The sequence below is a fragment of the Sphaerodactylus townsendi genome, linkage group LG16 (genome assembly GCF_021028975.2).
Source record: "Sphaerodactylus townsendi isolate TG3544 linkage group LG16, MPM_Stown_v2.3, whole genome shotgun sequence".
Classification (NCBI taxonomy): Eukaryota; Metazoa; Chordata; class Lepidosauria; order Squamata; family Sphaerodactylidae; genus Sphaerodactylus; species Sphaerodactylus townsendi.
The window spans coordinates 4,116,131-4,140,486 of NC_059440.1; the positions used below are offsets into that span (position 1 = coordinate 4,116,131).

A 24,356-nucleotide genomic window follows, 5' to 3' on the forward strand; every position below is an offset into this window, starting at 1 on the left:
CTAAGTGGCATAACTATAGGTTTTATTTGGGGTCATGACTATGGACACTGTTCTTAATTGCCTTATACTTGCTTACAGGAATCTGAAGTTAGAAGAAGATAGTAACTTATCTGAATTCTCTACATTGTCCCACCTCCCTAATGGCAATAGAGCCCCCTTCCTGTGATGTCACTGACTCCTCCCTATGATGTCACTGGGCCTCTGTCCCAGCCCCAGCTCTCCCCTCCTCCAGGAAACTGGAAAGTTTATGTCCCTTTTTAGTCCCAGAGTAGTAGTCTGGCCAAGTCAAGAACCTTTAGTAGTAGTAGTCTGGCCAAGTCAAGAAAAGTAGTAGTAGCTAACTTGACCCCCTAGATCCATGGTGGCGAACCTTTGACACTCCAAATGTTATGGACTACAATTCCCATCAGCCCCTGCCAGCATGGCCAATTGGCCATGCTGGCAGGGGCTGATGGGAATTGTAGTCCATAACATTTGGAGTGCCAAAGTTTTGCCACCACTGCCCTAGATGGATATACTCAAGAGTAATATTTACAACCTAATCCTTGGTAAAAAGAAGTCATATTGAAGAAACTGATGGGTTGTACTTTTGTATATAATCCAATCCCTAACGATAAGATGTTGAGGACATTAATGGGCATATTTTAACATGGTTTTTATGACCCAGTCTCATGCAATAAGAATTTCAAATAAAGATGTTATGGGTATACTTTACAGTACTTTTACAACTGAATTCCTATCAAGGAACTACATTGAGGAAGTTGTTGGACATAAAGTTTATAACCTGGTCCCTACTAAGGAGCCACATTGTGGATGCCGAGGACAAGGTTTAACTCAGAGCATTATTTATAAAACGCTGCATTAAGGACTTCAGAGTCTTGGTTTATTGTTTTTTTTTTTTTAAATGAGTAGCATTTATTGAAACATTTCACGAAGCTCTGTGGGTTAAACACCCACACTGATAATGTTTATCTCCATGAACACACTCAATCGTATGTAATTTAATTCCACATGTTAAGTCACCTTTGGGATACACCCAGTGGTGGGATCCAAAAATTTTAGTAGCAGGTTCCCATGGTGGTGGGATTCAAACAGTGGCGTAGCGCCAGTGGGGCTGGGCGGGGCACGACGGGGGCGTGGCCGGGCATTCCAGGGGCGGGGCATTAATAATTTCTCTGTTACTGCAAAAAACTCTTACTGTAAAGTTCCTAATTTCCAGCTGGAATCTTTCTGTCCTTAATTTAAACTCATTATAGCAAGTCCTATCGTCTACTGCCAACAGAAACAACTACTTCTCCTCTAATTGACTGCCTGTCAAATACTTCATACTTTCAAATACTTAATTGTGTTTCTAGAAATCAAAAGAAGGAGACTTTCCTTAAACAAGGAACTTTACCATATTTCTAAAACATGTTTTTAAAACAGCCCAACAGGGAGAATTACCGTATATACTCATGTATAAGTCGAATTTTTCAGCACATTTTCAATGCTGAAATAGCTCCCCTCGACTTATATGCGGGTCATTAAAAATTTTGTGTTTTTACTTTGCCGGCCTGCAGGGGGCGCAGTTTTTATGCTAGCGACACCAAATTTTCAGGGTACCCTCATAAGACACTCCTGATGATACCAGCCAAGTTTGGTAAAGTTTGGTTCAGGGGGTCCATAACTTTGGACCCTCTGAACCAAACTTCACCAAACCTGGCTGGTCGCATCAGGAGAGTCTCTTTATGATACCAGCCAGGTTTGGTGAAGTTTGGGTCAGGGGATCCAAAGTTATTGATCCCCAAAAGGGTGCCCCATCCCCCATTGTTTACAATGGAAGCTAATAGTAGGTTTTTGTACTTTTAAAGTTATTGTTGAAACCATATTGTTCTTGTTGACCCTCTTTTGCACTTACAGAGCCAGTTTACTGTTTTTCTTTGAAATAAATATTCAAAAACATTGAACCTACTGATACCTCAATTGATGTAATTTTATTGGTATCTATTTTTATTTTTGAAATTTACCAGCAGCTGCTGCATTTCCCACCCTCGACTTGCTACATAATGCTGAAGTCAATATGTTTTCCCAGCTTTTTTGTGAGTAAAATTAAGGTGCCTTTCAGAGCTTATATCTTAAAGATGCGAGTCAATTTATACACGAAGTATATCAGCCGGGTATCCCGTTTCCTACCTTCGCTAACCAGCAACATAGGAAACAACAGGACTTTATGATATTTTGGACTGAATGGAATTTCTAACGGAAAAGCGGACCCAATTAGAAACCCCCTCTCGGCACACACAAATAATTAGTAACCCACTCTCGGGAACTGGTGAGAACCTGCTGGATCCCACCTCTGGATACACCTGTTGAATCTCCTGTCTTTTTTATATTGTTCGGGTTAGCTAGGCTTCTAGGTTGCCCTTTTAAGGACACTGGTGCACAGAGTGTTCCTGGCAGCCAGCTCTACAAATAAAAGAGAAAAGAAAGGTGGTTTTTGGTCTTTTTAAGCCTGCAAGCTCTTGGTATAAGCTTTTAATGAGGTCTGATATAATGTGTTATGAATTGTTGTGTAATATACTTTACCATGAGTTGTGATTTTTTTTCTAAATCAAGGCTCTGTAGAAGATTCTTTCAAACAGAGAACTGGGATTCTGTTTGGCTATAATCTTCATGCTAGAACAAACTGTGCTACAAAAGTCTTCAAAGCAATGCTTGCCTCTTACAGAAAAAATTCTCCTATACTGTTGTTGCTACAATAGGTTAAAAAAATATTGCATACTGTTAAAGATTTTTGTACTATAGGCTTAAAAATATTCTATGTGGTTAACATATAAGCAGATTTTGATATTTTAGCCGTTTCCGTGTGTTTATTTTGTAAGCTGTCTCGTCGTATTTGGGACTGTTTTGATCTTGATCTGATTTTAGCATGTTTAATGGCTAATATAATAGATGTCGCTTTAGCTGTACCATAAAATGGTAAAATATTAAACAATAAAAACAATGTTATAAGGCACACCAAAATAATAATACAGAAGAAGAAGAAGAAGAAGAAGAAGAAGAAGAAGAAGAAGAAGAAGAAGAAGAAGAAGAAGAAGAAGAAGAAGAAGAAGAAGAAGAAGAAGAAGAAGAAGAAGAAGAAGAAGAAGAAGAAGAAGAAGAAGAGGGAGGGGGAGGGGGAGGGGGAGGAAGAGGAGGAGGAGGAAGAAGAAGAAGGGGGAGGAAGAGGAAGAGGAGGAGGAAGAAGAAGAAGGGGGAGGAAGAGGAAGAGGAAGAGGAGGAGGAGGAAGAAGAAGAGGAGGAGGAGGAGTTTGGATTTATACCCTTCCTTTCTCTTCAGTAAGGAGACTCAAAGGGGTTTACAATCTCCTTTCCCTTCCCCCCCACACAACAACCTGTGAGGTAGTTGGGGCTGAGAGCTCCGAAGAACTGTGACTCGCCCAAGGTCATCCAGCTGTGTTGGAGTGCACAAGCTAATGTAGTTCACCAGATAAACCTCCACAGCTCAAGTGGTCCTTTTAGGTGGAGAAGCCGGGGATTGAGCTGGGGACCAAACAGATGCTGGACCACTGAGGCACAACCCTGCCCTTTATATAAGGAGTCGTCGTCGTCGTCTTCTTCTCCTTCTCCTTCTTCCACTGGCTACTTTGCTGGCAGCAGTTCCCGAAGACTTCGGCGAAAGGCCTTTCAACATCCCCTACTGCTTGATCCTTTTAACTGGAGATCTTGGGGGTCTTTCAACATGCCAAGCAGGCGCTCTGCCGCCACCACAGCCCCACCCATCTCCAGCCTCCAACCCAGACGTGGAGCTACCAGGGGACCGGGGGGATCGCACCGGGCGCACGCCTGGGGGGGAATTGCTCCCCGCCCCGCCTGCATAGTTCCCCCTGCCCCCCCCCCACACTGACCTTAGTTCAGCCTGAAAGTGCAGGCTGGAAAAGCGGCCTGTTCACTTGAGGCTGAAAAACGGCCTGGTGGGAACTACGCTTCCCAGGAGACCTTGCGAGCCCCAAGGTCTCCTGGGAAGTGTAGTTCCCACCAGGCCATTTTCAGCCTCAAGTGAACAGGCCGCTTTTCCCAGTCTGTACTTGCATGCTGAACTAAAGTAAGTGTGTGTGTGGGGGGGGAGTGCGCACCGAGCGAAGTATGGCCCAGCTACGCCTCTGCTCCAAGCACTTTCCGGTTTTTCTGGTTAATGGCAAAGCATTTTACCATGTCTTACATTTTGATGATCCTATTCTGAAGGGGGAAATGAATGCATGGTGCATTTCTGGGAAGCTGCAGAAATTGCTCCCCGGGCTGGCTGAACCATGTGCATCCCTTAAAGCCAAGGATCTGGGTGATGTTCACTCCTCTCCTTGCACATCCCCTCCCCCATGCTCCCTTAGCCATCAGTGGTAGCACCAACTTCGGCCATGATTCACACTAAACAGGGTTCCACTCTTCAGCACATTCCAACCTTGGTCAAGAGCAAGGCCTGGTGCACACTGAACATGGTCGATGATGGTGAGGAGAATAGAGGAGAACAGATTGACATGTGTGGAAAAGGATGGAGCTCACAGACCCAGAGTGATGCTGAATCTTCAGCCACAACAAAAGGGCCCTTTAAGGCCCTTTACAGCCTGGGGCCCTCATACCTACGGAACCGTCTCACCCCATATGTCCCGAGTCGTGCCCTCTGCTCTGTGGAGGCGAATCTACTGGTGGTCCCCGGCCCCTCCATGATGCGGCTGGCCTCCATGCGGGCCAGGGCGTTTACTGCCCTGGCCCCTGCCTGGTGGAATGCCCTTCCCCCAGCAGGTAGGGCCCTGCGGGACCTTGGAGAGTTCCGCAGGGCCTGCAAAACTGTGTTGTTCCACTGGGCTTTTGGGGGGGGGCGGCCGCTGAGCCCGCCCCTCGTGTTGTCCTGCACACTGGCTATTTATTGGACCATATGCCAATCCCCTCCTTTCCCAGGGTTTGATCACTGGGGTTGGGTGCCAGACGTCTAATCAATTATTTATTGAAAGCTACTGCTGCTGCCATAGTTTTATAGTTTTAAGGTTCTGTATATTTTAACTGGGGACATTCGATTTGTTTTATTGTATTGTTATTTCGATTCGATTTCGAATACCTTTAATGGCATATAAATAGTTTAAGATTAACTTAGCAAGATAATAACAGCCTTTACAACTTTACAACTTCTGACGAGTTAAAATAACACCATTTAAAAATTTAGCCACCACTTCCAACAGCTCGTAGTTGTGGCTGTTTAAAAGATATATAACCTTCTGTTTATCTGTAATGCCCTCACTTCCATGCAGGAAGGGGATTATGTGCTTCTTCCTATCTATCTCATAAAAAGGACAATTCAACAGCATATGAGATACTGTTTCCACAGAACCCATGCCACACGGGCATTTCCTTTCTTTATGTGGGATTCCAAGGTGGCGTCCAAGGCTAAAGGAAGAAGGCAGGGCATTACACCTAGCTAAGGGGATTGCTCTACGCCACCTGGCCTCAACCAGGAGATAAAGGTACTGGGCTACAATTAATCTATCCACAGGTATTCCCAGAGAGATCGGGGAACAGGTTTTATTAGCTTCCTCGTATTGTTATTTGTTGTACACCGCCCTGAGCCCTTTCGGGGTAGGGCAGTTTATCAAACCGAATGAATGAATGAATGAATAAATAAATAAATAAATAAAGGACTGCCTGTGTCCCTAAATGAAGGAAGGCAAGCAGGGGCCATGCAAGAACATTTTGACCCAGAAGCTGAAATGCCACCCAGCATCCTGTGTTTGCTCCTCCAAAATGTTGGCGAGAACCGCAAGTTTGCAGCCAGAAACTGATTTTTGTAAAGAATCGACATTTGCAATAATCAGTCTCTTATTGCATCGTGAACAGAATCGTGAACAGAGAAAAGTTTATGCAACAGGAATTTCCACCTCCCCTTCTCACAGAAGTCGACTGTGTGTCCTGGTACACAGCCTCTCAGGTTTAGGGCAGCCTCAAAAAACAGTACTTCACCGGGAGAGGAGAATCAGTTGAAATCACCCTCTGTTGGCAGAAGCAGTTTTCCAAGGATAGAAAACAACCCGATACGATTGTTTCTGATAGGAGACACAAGCTGATAGATTTTTGTTTATGCCATGCTGGCAGGGGCTGATGGGAAATTGTAGTCCATGAACATCTGGCGCACCATAGGTTGGCCACCCCTACCTTAAACGATCACTATCAATGTACGGTTTGACACACACGAGAGCCAACTGAAAACAATGTTGCGTGCAACTGTAACTCAAGGGCAAAAAAGTCTGCTTTGAACGTCGGCAAAGCAGTTCTCTTTTACCTGGACACATCAACGAAAAGATTCTTTCAATAACAGATGCGCACGTGCGCACACACACACACGCGCACACACACGCGCACACACGCACACACGAAGCATTTTTCTGCAATTAAAGAAGAGAGGATTAGGAATAAGATTACAGCAAGAAAGCATACCGGGTAGGGGACGCTCGAGATTAATCGTTGATTTTTTTTTTTAACAATCAGTGCAGAGCAAAACAGCGATTTCAAATTGTGATCCGACGAGAGCCCGCAAAATTTGAATTTGGAGACTTGACGGGTTGAGCGCAAAGCACACCTTCGATGCAGAGTTAAAATTTCGGCGGCTGGCTGGCAGGTTCTTCCATACAAATTTGATCACGCAAACAGTTGCTGATGATAAAAGGCTTGGGGGGTGGGGGGGAGGGGTGCTTGCAATGGACTTTTTCCTGTTGCAGGCCGTCAGAACGTTAAGACAGACACCCGGGGAGATTTGGCGCGAGCACAGAAGCAAACTCTTATTAAAAAGGTCCGTGTGTCAGCAAATGCTTCCTTTCCAGGAGCCCTAACAGGGCTAATAATTACAGGAATCTAGCAGGTCTTTCGTGCCAAAGGTGCTGCGAAGAATAGAGAGGGCTGGCTGGTAGGCAGACCGTGTTTCTCCTCGTGGCAGGTAGAAGTGCACTGAGGATGACAGGGCAGGGGTCTGCAACCTACATAACACCACGGTGTTTCAGAAGAGATAACCCTGCTCATCTTTCACCTGGGATGGGAAAGCCTCTTCTAAGATGGTATCTGGCAGCCTAACAATCCCCCGCCAGAGAAGAGCCATTCCTCCTCCTCCTCTTCCTCCTCCGCAGTGGTGTATCTACCTAGGGACAAGGGGTACCCCTTGTCCCCGGGCGCCACTCTTCTGGTCACGTGGGGGGCGCAAAATCAACCAGGAAGTCCTGCTGCCTCGTTTTCACGTGCCTCAACCCCGTCTGAGGCACGCAAAAATGAGGAGGCAGCAGCACTTCCTGCTGCCTCCAAGCGCCCTCAACCCCACCCTGGACCCCCCCCTCCCTTCCTCCTCCCCCCCCCCGCTGGCTGGGCTCCCAGCGGGCAGCCTGCAGTCTCTTCCAACAATCCCCTCTGGGCAGGCCAGAAGAGACTGCAGTCCCGGCCTCGGAGACCTGCTTTTATAAGCACTGAGGCTGGGGGTGGGGCTTGGGGAGCAGGAAGTCACACCTCTTCCTGCTCCCCAAGCGCCCCCCCCCCCTTGCCTCATTGCTTATAAAAGTAGGTCTCCGAGACCAGGACTGCAGTCTCTTCTGGCCTGCCCAGAGCCCAGCTGGCAGGGGAAGTAGGGAGGGGGAGGGGGGCACCCTAGATCTTGCCCATGTCCATGGTGACATGGGCAGGGTCGAGGGCAATGGGGTTGGGGTGGGGGGCAGAGCCTGGGGGGCGTCCTGGAGACAATTTGTCTCTAGGTGCCATTTACCCCTGGTATGCCCTCTGCTCCTCCGTGTTTGCTGTGAGACAAGCTAGTAAACCATCTCCCACCCCATTAAACTTGATTATTATCTTTTCAAAACTACAGACTTGGTATTTTCTTTCTTTCTTTCTTTCTTTCTTTCTTTCTTTCTTTCTTTCTTTCTTTCTTTCTTTCTTTCTTTCTTTCTATCTATCTATCTATCTATCTATCTATCTATCTATTTATTTATTTATTTATTAGACTTGATAGACCGCCCAACCCCCGGAGGGCTCTGCAGATTTATTAATAGTTTATCCAGTTTATGCTGATCAGCCTGTGTTTCCTACTGGTACCTGGGACGGCTTGATCTCAACAGATCTCAGAAGCAAAGCAGGGTCGGCCCTGGTTTGGACTTGGATGGGAGACCACCAAGGAAGTCCAGGGCCACTAATACAGAGGCAGAAAATGGCAAACCACCTCTGAACATGTCAGCTGCAACTTGACTGCCCCGCCCACCAGCCACAGCAGCTTGCCATACGATGATATCAAGTTGTGCTTCTGCAGCCGTGACTCGTGTCACCTACCGCGATCCATTTCAGGTCACTCAAAAGCAACTGCTTGATTAAAATCTAGGAGCTTGGCTGTGTGCGCGTGTGCGGGGGGGGGGGGCGGTTTGGCCCGGGTAAGCGTAACAAAGGCTATCTCGGGGGTGATGCCTTTGATACGAGCAAAAATCGCTGCACGTTTCATGAGCCACAAAGCAATCAGTGGAGCAACTTCTGTGATTTCGTGACATCAAGGGGCGGATAGGTAGACATCGACTTGAGACTGTCAGTGGATTCACTTTGCCCTTTGTCCTATTCAGAAGCTTATAGGAAATTAAAAGGTCAGCTATTGGATAGAGAGTTCTCTACGTGCTCCCCCCTGTATTTTTCTCTCCCACTTGAACGGGGCCACGTGGCACACTACCTGTATTACTTAATAAACCCTGATCAAAGGAGAGCCAGAATGCTCGCCAGGTTTAATGTTATGCCTTCTGCCTTGTTACATGGCAGATTTAATAAGCAAGAAAAGGCTGAAAGATTGTGCCCCTGTAACGATGGCTCAGTTGAATCTCTGGCCCACCAATTACTACACTGTCTCAGATTCAAGGAAATCAGATCCCAGGATGTGAATCTTACTCCTTTACATTTACCCGATCTCCCCGATTTAATTAGATTACACTACTTGTTGGACAACCCTGACCCTTCTCTCTGTATGATGGTGGCAGACTTTCTCCTGGAAATTACTAAACGCCAGTCGATTTACTTCGACCTGTATTGTATATGCTTTTTAATCTGTTTTTTTTTTATTACTGTTGTACTGTTGTCTATGCCAATAAAGGCTTGCTTCTTCTTCTTGTAATGTTGGGTCACGCACACAAGAGAAGGTAAGAGGACTGGGGGAGCAGAACTCCGAATGGGTAGAATGGCTCGCAGGAGCAGGATTTCAGGTTTGAAGGCTCCATTGCGCAGAAGACTCTGCACAAAACAAAAACGACGCCCTGCAAAATTTTCACGTGCTGCCTTTCTATCTGCAGGGTGCTTTTGATACAAAGGATATTCCAAAATCCCATAATCCTCTCCTAGCAGACCATACAGCCCATCCCAGCACTCTCTTCTCCTGCATGTGTGGATCCGGGCCCTTTTCTCAAGAACGGAGACATCTGAATAAACTGACCAAGATAATTTTAGGACATTCTAAGTCTGCCTGATACTGGGAATAATTAAAACTAATAAAATTAGGAAGAATGAGGACTAATAAAAGGAAACATTTCTTCGCGCGCGCGTGGGATTGGGGTTTGGAATATGCTGCCACACGAGGTGGTGATGGCCACTAACCTGGATAGCTTTAAAAGGGGCTTGGACAGATTTATGGAGAAGTCGATTTATGGCTACCTATCTTGATCCTCTTTGATCTGAGATTGCAAATACTTTAACAGTCCAGGTGCTCGGGAGCAGCAGCCGCAGCAGGCCATTGCTTTCACCTCCTGCCTGTGAGCTCCCAAAGGCACCTGGTGGGCCACTGCGAGTAGCAGAGAGCTGGACTAGAGGGACTCTGGTCTGATCCATCTGGCTTGTTCTTATGTTCTTATAAATACCGCCCCAGCCCTGACAGTCCGATGTGGAATAGTTCATACTTCCACTTCTTTGGGTAATTCAGCCCTTAGTCCACAGAGGAGGCACAGCCAATTCGGCACCTTTGCCATAAAGAGCCCAAATAGCTCGTGACCTGCTAGTCTTCTCTGCACAAGATGTCTGTGGTTGAGCGTTCCAAAATGCAACCTGGCGCCTGCAGCGGAACAGTCAACCAGGAAGAGGTCGAGCCAGCCAATTGGGCTAGCAGCGGAACGTCGTGTGGTTTTGTTAAAAGAAGAAAGCGAAGCGCCATGGATGTCGCGCGACCTTTGATAAGAGTTTTATGTTGGAGAGGCGTCAGGTGGGGAAAGCAAAGGGTTTTTTCCATCACCAGCCCAGCTTCCGGGTCTCACGGGAATCCCTTGCAAGCAGCCCGGGAGCCGGGGCCACAAGGGCGGCGGGGGGGGGGGGGGGCAGCCTCCCCACAAGGGCGGCGGTGGTGGTTCTTGCTGTATTCTTACGTTACCTCTCGGCAAATGGTGAGGAAACAGCCTCAGGCTCATCATACCCAGGTTCACCCAGATGTTGGACTGCTGCGTCCGGGTGGCCGGCTGCTGCCTCAGGAAGAGCAGGTAGCGAGGGAAGAGCTCGAGCTCGGGTTTGTTGTTCCGGCTGTTTTGGATCACCTGGGGAAGGAAGAGCGAAGACTGCTTTATTTCGAGAGCGCCGCGGGTTTTAAGACATTTGTCATTGTCGAAGGCTCTCGCGGCCAGATTCGACTGGTTGGGGTGGGTTTCCCAGGCTGTGTGGCCGTGGTCTGGTAGATCTTGTGCCTAACGTTTCACCTGGATCTGTGGCTTGCACCTTCAGAGGTGCATCACAGAGAGAAGTCTGTTACTTCTAACTAGACCAGTGGTTCGCAACCTGGGGGTCGGGACCCCTTTGGGGGTTGAACGACCCTTTCTCAGGGGTCGCCTAAGACTCTCTGCATCAGTGTTCTCCATCTGTAAAATGGATAAATGTTAGGGTTGGGGGTCACCACAACATGAGGAACTGTATTAAAAGGTCGCGGCATTAGGAACCAACCCAGACCTTTGCCAGTCCTCTGTGTATGCCCAGATACACCCAACGAACACGCAGCAAAACTGCTACATGACAATATCCAACGATCTGTCCCACAGCAGCTGGCTGGAGCCCCACCAGCAGACGGCTATCACCCACTGAGAACATTTGGATGACAGGAGAAGGGATCGAACGAGGAGCTGTCTCCAAGCGGCAGCATCTGCTCTGCTGCTGGGGTTCCCTCCCCGCACTTAAGACGGATTTGGTGTTTCTCGCCTGCAAAAGGTGCTTGTTTCCATGGAGAACGTGTGGGAGAGATCGCCGGGCAAAGCTAGGTCCTTTGGTGCTCTAGAGAAACAGTCAACCTCAAAGCATCAACGAGCTGCCGGCGTCCGTCTTTCCTCGCCGGATAAATATTGTCTGGCTCTGGGCAATTCTCTCCCTGCTCCCCATTTCAAGGCCCCCCATGAAAGATAGTGACACGCAATTCTATTTTATGCTGTTGTTTAAAAAAAAAAGGGAAGGTGTCTTCGTGATTCAGAACCAGTCTGCTAAGGGGTGTTGGGGGGAAGGACCTACCAAAAGTCTTGTCGGAATTGCTTCAATGACAATTACAGAGTTTCCCTGTTGTTTGGACAGAGCCTCTGGCTATCTCTTCTGGAAGGAGGGAGAGGGGTAGACATCAGCTCTCCTACATATTCAGAGGTTCATGCCATCTCTCCTTCCCCAGGAAACACAGACATGGATCCACACACCCCCACATACACATTCTAACATACTCCATCTACCCCCATTCATTGCTCAGTTGTTATAAGGGAGGGGTGGCCAACCTATGGTGCTCCAGGTGTTTATGGACTACAATTCCCATCAGCCATGCTGGCAGGGGCTGATGGGAATTGTAGTCTGTATACATTTGGAGTGCCATAGGTCGGCCACCCCTGTTATAAGGTATTTCACACCATCTTTATTTCTTCAATTTGAAGACTTAACTAAAAAACCGGATTAACTGTGCACATGCAGCAGAAGTTGTTGCAGACAGACGTTTCATGCTCTTTTGACCTTACATTTTGCCCACATTAGCGTTCCCATTTCCGCCTTCTACGCACATCTGTGCGCAAGCACACAGATGCCCCCACACTGATGCCAACCAAGAAAAAATACTCCCTGGTCTTCAAGGTGCCACAAAACACTAAAGAAGAAGAAGAAGAAGAAGAAGAAGAAGAAGAAGAAGAAGAAGAAGAAGAAGAAGAAGAAGAAGAAGAAGAAGAAGAAGAAGAAGAAGAAGAAGAAGAAGAAGAAGAAGAAGAAGAAGAAGAAGAAGAAGAAGAAGAGTTGGATTTATATTCACCCCTTTTCTCCTGTAACGAGCCTCAAAGGGGCTTACAAACTCCTTTCCCTTCCCCCTTCACAACAAACACCCTGTGAGGTAGGCGGGGCTGAGAGAGCTCCAAAGAACTGTGACCAGCTGGCGTGTGTGGGAGTGCACAGGCTAATCTGAATTCCCCAGATAAGCCTCCACAGTTCAAGCGGCAGAGCGGGGAACCAAACCCGGTTCCTCCAGATTAGAGTGCACCTGCTCTTAACCACTATGCCACTGCTGCTCAGCCACTGCTGAGAGAATGACTATCCCGGCCCCCAGCCCCCTCCCAGCACGGGAGCTCAAAGGGCCTCAATGAACAAAGTAGATAGGAAAGCGGATAGGATTTAGAGCAGATGAAAAAAATATACTGCTTCACTTGACAACTCTCCTCCCTTATTGTCCAGACCACTAGCCAAGGTCCACCTCCTTGCCCCAGTCTTCCATGTGGCAATCGAAGACCGGACTTTTTAATATTATGGTACCCTGCGTGTGGAATGCCTATCTGCTGGAGGACTGCCTGGTGCTTCCTTTATTTTCTTTTAGGCAGCAGGCCAAAATGTTTTAGTTCACCCCAGGCTTTTAATTATGGGATCGATTTCTTCATGCTATTTTCGTCCAGAAATGGATATATTTAGATTATCAGTGGTCTGTGTTTACGGACGATGGCGTTACATCGGGTTGGATTTCATTAATGATGCATTTCAATTAATCCCTTTTCACGTTTTGTTTTTATGATGCGAGACGCCTCGCGCCAGCTCTTGAAGAGGCAGCATCAACAATCACTAAATTTCACATCTCAAAAAGGATATCGAAGAGATAGAAAAAGTGCAGAGAAGGGCAACGAGGATGATCGAAGGATTGGAGCACCTTCCCTATGAGGAGAGGCTGCAGCATTTGGGACTCTTTAGTTTGGAGAGGAGACGTCTGAGGGGGGATATGATTGAAGTCTATAAAATTATGCACGGGGTAGAAAATGTTGACAGAGAGACATTTTTCTCTCTTTCTCACAATACTAGAACCAGGGGGCAAACATTGAAAATGCTGGGGGGAAGAATTAGGACTAATAAAAAGAAACACTTCTTCATGCAACGTGTGGTCGGTGTTTGGAATATGCTGCCACAGGAGGTGGTGATGGCCACTAACCTGGATAGCTTTAAAAAGGGCTTGGACAAATTTATGGAGGAGAAGTCCATCTATGGCTACCAATCTTGATCCTCTTTGATCTGAGATTGCAAATGCCTTAGCAGACCAGGTGCTCAGGAGCAGCAGCAGCAGAAGGCCATTGCTTTCACATCCTGCACGTGAGCTCCCGAAGGCACCTGGTGGGCCACTGCGAGTAGCAGATTGCTGGACTAGATGGACTCTGGTCTGATCCAGCAGGCTAGTTCTTATGTTCTTATGTTCTTAAAGCAAGGTCCATTAATGACTATTTATTTCATTCATGCCTGTCAGGGATTGTACCTAGTTGACTGAGATGTATTCGTAACTCAATGTATTCGCTACAAGTTATATGTAACCAGCCTGCTATATGTTACCACTGCTGTAACGGGACATACTTTCCTTGATCTTTACTTTATGGCTTCACATGCTGAGCAGCCTACCCCCGACACTTCTGGTCCCGTGGGAAATGGGATGTTTCTGTTGTCCCGTGGAGGCAGGAGGCCAGGTGGCTTTATCTCTATCTATCGCCGACCTTGGGGCGCCTCGGGTCCAAAATAACTTTCCAGGTGCTCAGGAGCAGCAGCAGCAGCAGCAGAAGGCCCTTGCTTTCACATCCTGCATGTGAGCTCCCAAAGGCACCTGGTGGGCCACTGCGAGTAGCAGAGAGCTGGACTAGATGGACTCTGGTCTGGTCCAGCTGGCTTGTTCTTATGTTTTTATGTTCTTATGCCTCTCTTAGCTACGGCAGCTCAACGAAATCTCTGTGTGCCAAAGGCAGCAACTGGTGCTGGGCGGCGGGGAGACAGCATAACGAGCCTCCAAGTTCTACCTGCAGAGCCTCCCAAGCGCATCTAACTGCTCTCTCTGTACGGCAGAAGTCGGACCACCGGCCTGATCTAGCAGGGCTGCTCCTTATGTACTTACTGGCCTTGGTAAAGACAGGTTTGCAGTGTACCAGTTGTAAAGCGCCCTCCAGACCGGCTCTGGCACGATTTCATAATGCTTCCCTTTAATTAACTGGGGGGACTGCCGGAGTCGGCCGCCTTCCAATGTCAACGATGGAGCCTTTAAAAAGGAAGAAAAGGGAAGATCAGGTCCTGGAGGAACTAAACCCCCAACCCACCCCCAAACCCCCAAAATCAAGCATGGCACAAGCGCTGGAGTTACAACATTACTGGAACCCCTACTGTACACAGATGGAAACGATGAAATGCCCTCTTTGTGAGGTCAAGTTGGCCCCGGCGTGGCCACCTTGTGGAGGAGAGGTAAATCTTGCTTAATTCTGGCAAGCTTCTAGGTTAGTCTATGGCAGACCTGGGCATTATATGGCCCGCGGGCCACATCCGGCCTGCCGGATGACCCTGACTGGCCCATATGACAGACCTGGACCTGGCCTAAGAGGACTTGTTTAGAACCGCGCTGCTTATTCTTCTGCTAACCCTCCCCCTTCCCCCCTCCCCTTGCCACTGCGCCGGAAAGGGTCTCTGAGAAAGGCCAATCCCCTCGCGCAGTGGCGTCTGGGGCGTTCCCCTCCTTTGAAAGCCCCGCAGAAGCCGGTTGCCTTGGCTGCCGGCTTCTGCGGGGCTTTCAAAAGCGCCTCGCCCCCCCTGCCTTGCTGGGGAGCGAGGCGCTTTTGAAAGCCCCGCAGAAGCCGGCAGCCAAGGCAACCGGCTTCTGCGGGGCTTTCAAAAGCACCAGTCGATGAAAAAAGTAGGTCAAGGGACTTAAGTCTCCCCACTTGCTTGATTGTCACAGTGGACAACTATGCAGGTAGGTTACGCCTGTGAGTCTTTGTGCTGAATAGTATTGTATGCAGAACTGTTGCCACTGATTCCAAGTTGATCTGTGCACCTGTCTGTCACTTATCAGCCCCTATTATGCAGAATTGAGTTCAGCCTTTTGGCCCGGCCCTCCACAATATTTTCTGTTTCTTATGCGGCCCCATGGAAAAAATAATTGCCCACCCCTGGTCTATGGGGTTTTTTGCCCTGACTGGAACAGGCCAGGCTAGCCTGACCTCATCAGATCTTGGAAGCTAAGAAGGGTGGATCCTGATCAGTACTTGGATGGGAGACCATCAATTCAATTCAATAAGCCTTTATTGGCAGATACACGATAGTATAAAAATACAGTTCCAGTTAAAAAGTGAATAGTAAAAAACTTCGCGTTTGTCATACATTCAGTTTGCAAAAACATTCTGACAAAAACTGTGCCACTATAAGGCAACAATGAAAATCCTGACAATTTAAAAGAGTAACTAGTTTATCTGATTCAGTATAATCAATCATAGAGTCTATGGCAGGGGTCTGCAACCTGCGGCTCTCCAGATGTTCATGGACTACAATTCCCATCAGCCCCTGCCAATTGGCCATGTTGGCAGGGGCTGATGGGATTTGTAGTCCATGAACATCTGGCGAGCCGCAGATTGCCGACCCCTGTTCTATGGCTTGGGATAACAGACTGGATCGGAGAACATGAGATCCTGATATCCAGAGAGAAGAACTATTTAAAGAAGAGCCATTGAAGTGAAACTTGAAATTCAGTTTGGAAACTATCTAGTGCAGGGGTAGGGAACCTGCGGCTCTCCAGATGTTCAGGAACTACAATTCCCATCAGCCCCTGTCAGCATGGCCAATTGGCCATGCTGGCAGGGGCTGATGGGAATTGTAGTTCCTGAACATCTGGAGAGCCGCAGGTTCCCTACCCCTGATCTAGTGTAAGAAAAAACAGTTGTGCTCCTAGAGGAGTAAGAAAAAGAATACTTTGCACAACAATTATTGGCTTGACAAAGGGCAAAACCTAATCTAGCGGTTTTATAGCCATACCTGACGGTGTACTTACTAAACATTTTTTGTATATTTGTGATAGTAAGATAATGTTAAAATGATACTCACTTAGTGAGTTGGAGTACGCATGGGTGTAATATTTGTGACAGTACCTGTTGTACACCTGCCTTGATTATTATGGTGGATTTATCATGAGAACTGGCGTCAGCTGAGAGTCCCTGTCCCATAAATCCCTATTTGTGGCTGCAAGTTTACCTTCATTGCCTCTTGAGTGATAAGAGGCAGGTTATCAATAGCTCCGGGCGGCTGGGGATTCAGTTGCGCTAACATGCTCCCGTTGGATCCAAGCAGGCACTGATTGTTATTATCTGAAGTGTTCAGTTGCCGAGGAAAACACACGTCGGGGCTGGAGGCGGAGCCATAGAGGAAGCCTGAAAAGGAGACAGGGAGATGGGGTGGAAACACAGAGGTCGGCAACACAGAACCGCCTTTTGGCGACGAGACGTTTCCATTTCGTTCAGAGACGTTTCTACAAGCTAAGTCTGAACCTATGGCGACCTCCTTCGAATCAGTGAGCAGGGAAAAAAAACCCTGAGTGATTTGGGCATTCTAATAATCCAGGTTGGAGGTAAGCAAATCTGCAAATAATTTTGGCGTGCCCTATGCAGCCCTTTGTCTGGAGTTAGGTCAAAACTCCTTGGAATCAGCCGCTTGGCTGAGGACCTTTAGATTCTGGCTGCGAATTCATTTCCTCTCAGACTGTAATTCCCTGGTCCACCGTCTGCTCTCTGACACCCATTCCAACCCCTGGTTTTCCATAATTGAAGAAAAAATGGCCTCTATTGACTGTCAGTGGATTCACTTTGCCCCTTGTCCTATTCAGAAGCTTATAGGAAATTAAAAGGTCAACTATTGGATAGAGAGTTCTCCACCCTAATCACTGCAGCCAAGAAAACGTGCTCTCCCCTGTATTTTTTTCTCCCATTTGAACAGGGCCACACTACCTGTATTGCTTAATAAACCCCGTTCAAAGGAGAGACATAATGCTCGCCAGGTTTAATGTTATGCCTTCTGCCTTGTTGCATGGCAGATTTAATAAGCAAGAAAAGGCGAAAAGATTGTGCCCATGTAACGACGGCTCAGTTGAATCTCTGGCCCACCAATTACTACACTGTCTCAGATTCAAGGAAATCAGATCCAAGGATGTGAATCTTACTCCTTTACATTTACCCCATCTCCCCGATTTAATTAGATTACACTACTTGTTGGACAATCCTGATCCTTCTCTCTGTATGATAGTGGCAGACTTTCTCCTGGAAATTACTAAACGCCAGTAGATTTCCTTCGACCGAACATTTATTTCCTGTATTGTATATGCTTTAAATAATTTTGGCCCTCTTTTTGACCTTAGCCAAAAGAAGGCTTGAACTGTCTTTTTATGTTAAAAAGAAAAAAGACTGGGAATTCTCTGAGACCAGCAATTGACACCACTAATGCCTGCTGTTCATCCATGATCTACCCCAGAGATCTTCAACGTCAGTGCAAAGGCGTTTGTCGAAAGTGGATGGGGCCAGGTCAGGCTTTTGCCCAGCAAGGCTTCTGATTGGCCACTGGAGCTCTGACTGAATGTGCAGATTTTTTTTAAAGGTTGCTTTGTCCGCAGTTGCTGTTACGGCATAAAGATCTTCACAGTGTGACCGACGGGAAACTGTAACGGCCATTTTGTGACTGTACTCACTGCTGTGTCAGAATCCCAAAGGGATTCTGCGAGCTGAAAAAGATGGGGCTCCCTGATTTACACAAGCAGCAAAAATATGAGGCTCATTTCAAACCAGCTAAATGCTCCTTGTCATGCTGCATGAACAGCATAAGGATATAAGGAAGAACATAAGAACGAGCCTGCTGGATCAGACCAGAGTCCATCTAGTCCAGCACTCTGCTACTCGCAGTGGCCCACCAGGTGCCTTTGGGAGCTCAGCTGCAGGATGTGAAAGCAACGGCCTTAAGAACATAAGAAAGAGCCTGCTGGATCAGACCAGAGTCCATCTAGTCCAACACTCTGCTACTCGCAGTGGCCCACCAGGTGCCTTTGGGAGCTCACATGCAGGAAGTGAAAGCAATGGCCTTCTGCTGCTCCCGAGGGCCTTGGGGTGATACTGAAGTGCAAAGGAGCACCTGAAAAAGTGGTTGGCCACCTGTACGTCTAGGCAATTATTTCCCAGGTGTTTCAGATGCGTCCCTCTCAAAGATTTAATTTCAAATAAACCTGGCTTATTGTGTCCGTTGGAGAACTCCCTAACCCGAAGAACATCAAATGCCTAACCCAGATTTATCTCACACATTCGTATCCTTCCCTTCCAAGTAGGAGCAGCCGTGGCGTAGTGGTTAAGAGCAGGTGCATTCTAATCTTGAGAACCGGGTTTGATTCCCTGCTCTGCCACTTGAGCTGCGGAGGCTTATCTGGGGAACCAGATTAGCTTGGGCACTGCAACACACACCACCTGGGTGACCTTGGGCTAGTCACAGTGCTTTGGAGCTCTCTGAGCCCCACCACCCCACCCCCACCACCACCTCACAGGGTGTTTTGTTGTAGGGGGGGAGGGAAAGGGGATTGTAAGCCCCTTTGAGTCTCCTTACAGGAGAGAAAGAGGGGATATAAATCCAAACTCTTCTTCAAACTCTCTATACAGGGCAGAGTCTGGGGTTCTCCCTTACCCATTTAAGAACATAAGAACATAAGAACAAGCCAGCTGGATCAGACCAGAGTCCATCTAGTCCAGCTCTCTGCTACTCGCAGTGGCCCACCAGGTGCCATTGGGAGCTCACATGCAGGATGTGAGAGCAATGGCCTTCTGCGGCTTTTGTTCCCGAGCACCTGGTCTGCTAAGGCATTTGCAATCTCAGATCAAAGAGGATCAAGATTGGTAGCCATATAAATCGACTTCTCCTCCATAAATCTGTCCAAGCCCCTTTGAAAGCTATCCAGGTGAGTGGCCATCACCACCTCCTGTGGCAGCAGATTCCAAACACCAATCACACGTTGTGTGAAGAAGTGTTCCTCTGATTAGTCCTAATTCTTCCCCCCAGCATTTTCAATGGATGCCCCCTGGTTCTAGCATTGTGAGAAAGAGAGATTTGATCCTTATAACCACCTCGTGAAGTTTCTTCAATTCAGAAAGCCACCCAGTGAGTTTTACGGAAGAGCTCCGGTCTCCCAGATCCTAGCCTGGAAGTCTACCTACGACGTTGCACGGGTGCACTTCAAACCTCTTTTCAAAACAATCGCCATGCTTACTCTTGCTAGTGGTCTCTGAGGCTTCTGTTGCCGTGGAAATGTTATCTGAACACTTTTCCTCCGTGGTACTGAAGCGGTTTAAACTGCCTGTTTTGTCTTCTCTCGGCTCTGGCGCAAGGGATGCAGGAGCCAGGAGCCAATTCTTACCTCCGTTTAAGATGGACGAGGGCGCTATCACAACAGGGTTGGCTTCCTGAAATTGGCAGAGAGTGAGAGAGAGAGAGAGAGAGAGAGAGAGAGAGAGAGAGAGAGAGAGAGAGAGAGAGAGAGAGAGAGAGAGAGAGAGAGAGAAAGAGAGACGGGAAGAAAAAAAGGGAAAGTGAACTACAGGCCAGAAAACGCTGAAGATAAGGCATCCCTATCCATAACCATATTCCATTAGGGATGAGGAAGTCTTAGTTCCAAAAAACGCAACTTGTTCTTGAGAAGGTGGCTACTGCGCCATCTAGTATTTCCTCCACCTCCCAAAGAATGCTGCTTCTCATTTCTGAAGAGGAAAAAAAGATCAAGTCACCAGCAGTCATGATCGGGGAAATGGAGTAGAGGCAACACCGCAGGGAGGTTGGCGAGGGAAGCATTTCGGACCCCTGCTGTTACGGCACCTGCCTCGGAAGGAGGAATCCTGGGACATGAAGGACAATAAAATAGCTGGAAAACCCCTTCCGGCCGCTGCAAAACCTTTCCTTGAAGATACCTCCACCAAAATCTGCCAGTGGTTACACTTCCTTCAGGCATTCATCCCAAGAAAATCTCTGAACATAAGAAGGGCCTTTTGGACCAGATCAGTAGCCCATCTAGCCCAGTATCTTGCCTCACACAGTGGCCAACCGGACCCTCTGGGGCTCCAGCAACAGGGCATAAAGGCGGAGGCCGTTGTTAAACGTAAGGGCCCTGGATCTAGTTGAGCATCTTCTCTCAAACAGTGGCCAGCCGGACCCTCTGGGGCACTTTAATTGGAAACCCTCTTGTGATTCGCTCTATCAGCTTAGCAGTTCAGCAGTAACCCCATCTCCCACACTTCAGCCTGACTTACATATTTGACATATTCCTTCCATTGCTGCCACCACTGGGATGCAATAAGAAACCAGTTGTGCCCCGGCTGGAGACCGTACCGGCTCTCTCGTTCTAACCAGCCCCTGAGCCAAAGAAAAAGAAAACATCCAATGGGCACAATAAGCAAACTTCATACTTGTAAAAAGTAACCGATTCAGTTCAGAGTCCTGGTTCACACAAGCAGGAGAAACAAGGCAACAGGAGGGCTGCGCTGTTCGAGACTGCAGGCAATGGATCCCACCTTCAAACAGCTGCGTCGCATCACATACTCCACAAACATAGAAAACTATCATATGTGGGGGGAAACTTCCACTCCTTGCCCCATGGCTGGTGATGTTGTAGAAGAAGAAGAAGAAGAAGAAGGTGGAGGAGGAGGAGGAGGAGGGGGAGGAGGAGGAGGAGGAGGAGGAGGAGGAAGAGGAGGAGGAGGAGGAGGAGGAGATGGGGATGGGGATGGGGAAGGAGGAGGAGGAGGAGGAGGAGGAGGAGGACGAAGAAGAGGAAGAGGAAGAGGAAGAGGAGGCGGAGGAGGAGGAGATGGGGAAGGAGAAGGAGGAGGAGGAGGAGGAGAAGGAGAAGGAGAAGAAGGAGGAGGAGGAGGAGGAGTTTGGATTTATATCCCCCCTTTCTCTCCTGCAGGAGACTCAAAGGGGCTGACAATCTCCTTGCCCTTCCCCTCTCACAACAAACACCCTGTGAGGTAGGTGGGGCTGAGAGAGCTCCAAGAAGCTGTGACTAGCCCAAGGTCACTCAGCTGGCGTGTGGGAGTGCACAGGCTAATCTGAATTCCCCAGATAAGCCTCCACAGCTCAGGAGGCAGAGCGGGGAATCAAACCCGGTTCCTCCAGATTAGATACACGAGCTCTTAGCCTCCTACACCACTGCTAAAGAGAATATCCAGCTTCCTTCCTTTTAAGGTTTAAAAACAGAAGCTCAGTTGGGGTCACCATACCTAATGATCTGACCTTCCTCTTCTGGAGTGGCTGGCCTTAATCCTAAGACTATATGGCAGACCTAAATGGGGGGAAAGAACAGGATGTCAAACGAACACCAAGTGCAAACACATAACAGACCTGATCATTTGAAAAGTGACTGTGAGTCCGGTTATTTCATAGGCCCAGAACCACTGTTCTCCAGATAAACCATTCATGAGCCCATAGTCCCATCAGCCCCTGCCAATTGGCCATGCTGGCAGGGGCTGATGGGAATTGTAGTCCACAAACATCTGGAGAGCCGCAGGTTGCAGACCCCTGCATTAACTGTTCTGCATTATCACTGCAGCCACTGGCTGAGCACCTGAACGATCTTCAGCTTCCAGGGGACCCCCCCCCAGATGTGGGGGGGAATTGGCCTCTGCGACACATGCGTGCGCAACTGTGGTGGCGCCCCAAAGAAAGGTTCGCAGGAAAAAGTTCAAATGAAAAGGTATTCCCACATTGTGCAGATTTCACTGCAAGTGACAGATCTACCTAGCTGAGGATTAAGGCTCAGCAATTCTGTGTCCTGCAAGGCATCAAGGGGACTGATCGCTGCGTGGATCAGGGTAGGACCAAATTTCTCTATGCCCTGGGCACCACCATAAACACAGAATAATATATCATACAAGCCTTTTAACGACTCTGAGCATCTAGAGTTGCCTTTCCCCATTACTGGGAGATTTTGTTTCGTTTTCTAACAGGCTAGCGTTCAGCAGTGGTATGCCTCATTTCCACCGCCTCATTTGCATGTTCACCCAGCCTCAAACAGAAAACCAGTGGTGGGATCCAAAAATGTTCGTAACAGGTTCCCATGGTGGTGGGATTCAAACTGTGGCGTAGCGCCCATGGGGCTGAGCGGGGCACAACGGGGGTGGGGGCGAGCATTCTGGAGGCGGGGCATTCCTGGGCGGGGTTGTGGCAAGGACGCAGCCGCTGCACCGGTCCTTGGGTGGGAAACGAATGCACGCAGGCGCAGGCTGCCACGCACGCCGGTGCACCTCCTGCTAGACTGCTCCAAGTTCTGCGCGCTACTGCTGAGAGGAGGGGCATAACTAAGGCAAAAATCACGTGGCAAAATCACCCATTAGTAACCCCCTCTCGGCACACACAAATAATTAGTAACCTACTCTCGGGAACCTGTGAGAACCTGCTGGATCCCACCTCTGCGGAAAACCCCTGCAACTACACGACTTCGGTATAATCTGCACAGGCAAGTTGTATTGTATTTTGAAAATAAAACTGCTTCATCTCGGGGCCCCAGTAGTATTGACAATTACTCCAGTTTCTAAAGAAGTTGCCCACTTTTCTAAAATTTTGGGGAACAGTGCCGAGAAGGGCCTTAGGCGGCGCGTCAGAGAGCCACACGTGGCTCCCGAACGACTGATTATTTTTATCTATACATAAAATGTGCATTCTTCCTTTATGCAGCGCAAATAATGGATCAATCAGTCCTCTGTTTACAATCAATTGCACATTTTAACATAAATGGACATTCACATACAACAATAAAAGTCTTGAGCTCATTCCGCACATGCAGAATAATGCACTTTCAAACTGCTTTCAGTGCTCTTTGAAGCTGTGCGGAATGGCAAAATCCACTTGCAAACAGTTGTGAAAGTGGTTTGAAAACGCATTATTTTGTGTGCGCGGAAGGGGCCTTGGTCAGGCTTCCTGATTCTATGTCTGTTTTGTAAGCCAGGCAGAGATGGAAACGTTCCCTCCCCCCTTGCTTGGCCAAGATATCCTCCCCAGCTTCCGAGGAAACGGCTGCTATTTAGAACACAGGTTTTCTAACATAAAAGTTAAGAGAAATCGTAACTGCACAAATTGCCCCAATCCCACCCCCCACCCAAAAGAGACAGATTTACGTTTTTAAGGTTTGGGGAGGTGACAAGTGAAACTCAGCACTAGTCAGGCAAGAAGACGGCACCCTGCTCAAGTTTGTGCTCCAGTGAAAGGAGAGGGAACTTGAAACATGCCAGGGCGCAAGAGCCAACCCAGGCCTTGGCATTCCACAACCGCAAATATGTCGGCAAAGTCGGCACGGCGGCCGCACAAGAGAGGCTTCCGATGGTGCAAAACGTACCTGGAAAAGTAGGTTTAAAAATTCGTTGGCAAGAGCGCTCTTCACACTCCAGATCTGGTAATCCTCCAGAGTGAGATGGCCGAGCTGAAGCAACAGACAGAAGGCGGAGTGTGAGCGTTTCGTCAAGGATTTGCCCCGGATCTCCCTTCCTGCCTCTTTCACACCTGTGCAGTCATGGCCCATAGGAACCTGGCCCCACCACTGAGGTCTCAGCAGAGGAACAGCACTATGTGCTCCCCTCCCGCTGAGGTGAAACGACAACCAATAACACAGGGCCTGTTCTGTCTTGCTTTACTTTCAAGAACAGCCCGTTTCCTAAGAGGTCATGAAAACAAAACACCCTGTTTACAGTGATGCTGCTGGACCAATATCACTCATGCAGTTGAACATTCCTTAATTCAGGAGTCTGCAACCTGCGGCTCTCCAGATGTTCATGGACTACATTTCCCATCAGCCCCTGCCAGCATGGCAGGACTGATGGGATTTGTAGTCCGTGGACATCTGGAGAGCCGCAGGTTGCAGACCTCTGCTTCAATTAAACACAATTTTAGGCCATCTTTCATAGGGTGCCTGAGGCAGTTGAGTAAACAACACAAATGTTAAAACAAGTTTTGAACCACATCTAGATATATACAAAATGACTAAAACAAGACACACAACTGAAGTCCGCGACCTACATTTCTATTAACCCAGAGAACCTCATCATGGTTAAGTTCCA

At 48.1% G+C, this 24,356-nt stretch overlaps 1 protein-coding gene across 1 annotated transcript in view; it reads right to left on the minus strand.

Moving 5' to 3' along the window:
• The window catches only part of USP32 (ubiquitin specific peptidase 32), a 67,220-nt gene that overhangs the window by 41,846 nt on the left and 1,018 nt on the right, over positions 1 to 24,356 (minus strand). The window contains exons 2-8 of the mRNA XM_048518858.1: positions 23,639 to 23,722; positions 21,528 to 21,589; positions 20,556 to 20,658; positions 19,670 to 19,715; positions 16,483 to 16,658; positions 14,366 to 14,506; positions 10,427 to 10,544 (exon numbers count right to left, since the gene is read on the minus strand). Of these exons, the coding sequence (XP_048374815.1) occupies positions 10,427 to 10,544; positions 14,366 to 14,506; positions 16,483 to 16,658; positions 19,670 to 19,715; positions 20,556 to 20,658; positions 21,528 to 21,589; positions 23,639 to 23,722 (730 nt within the window). The remainder of the gene's footprint in view (positions 1 to 10,426; positions 10,545 to 14,365; positions 14,507 to 16,482; positions 16,659 to 19,669; positions 19,716 to 20,555; positions 20,659 to 21,527; positions 21,590 to 23,638; positions 23,723 to 24,356) is intronic.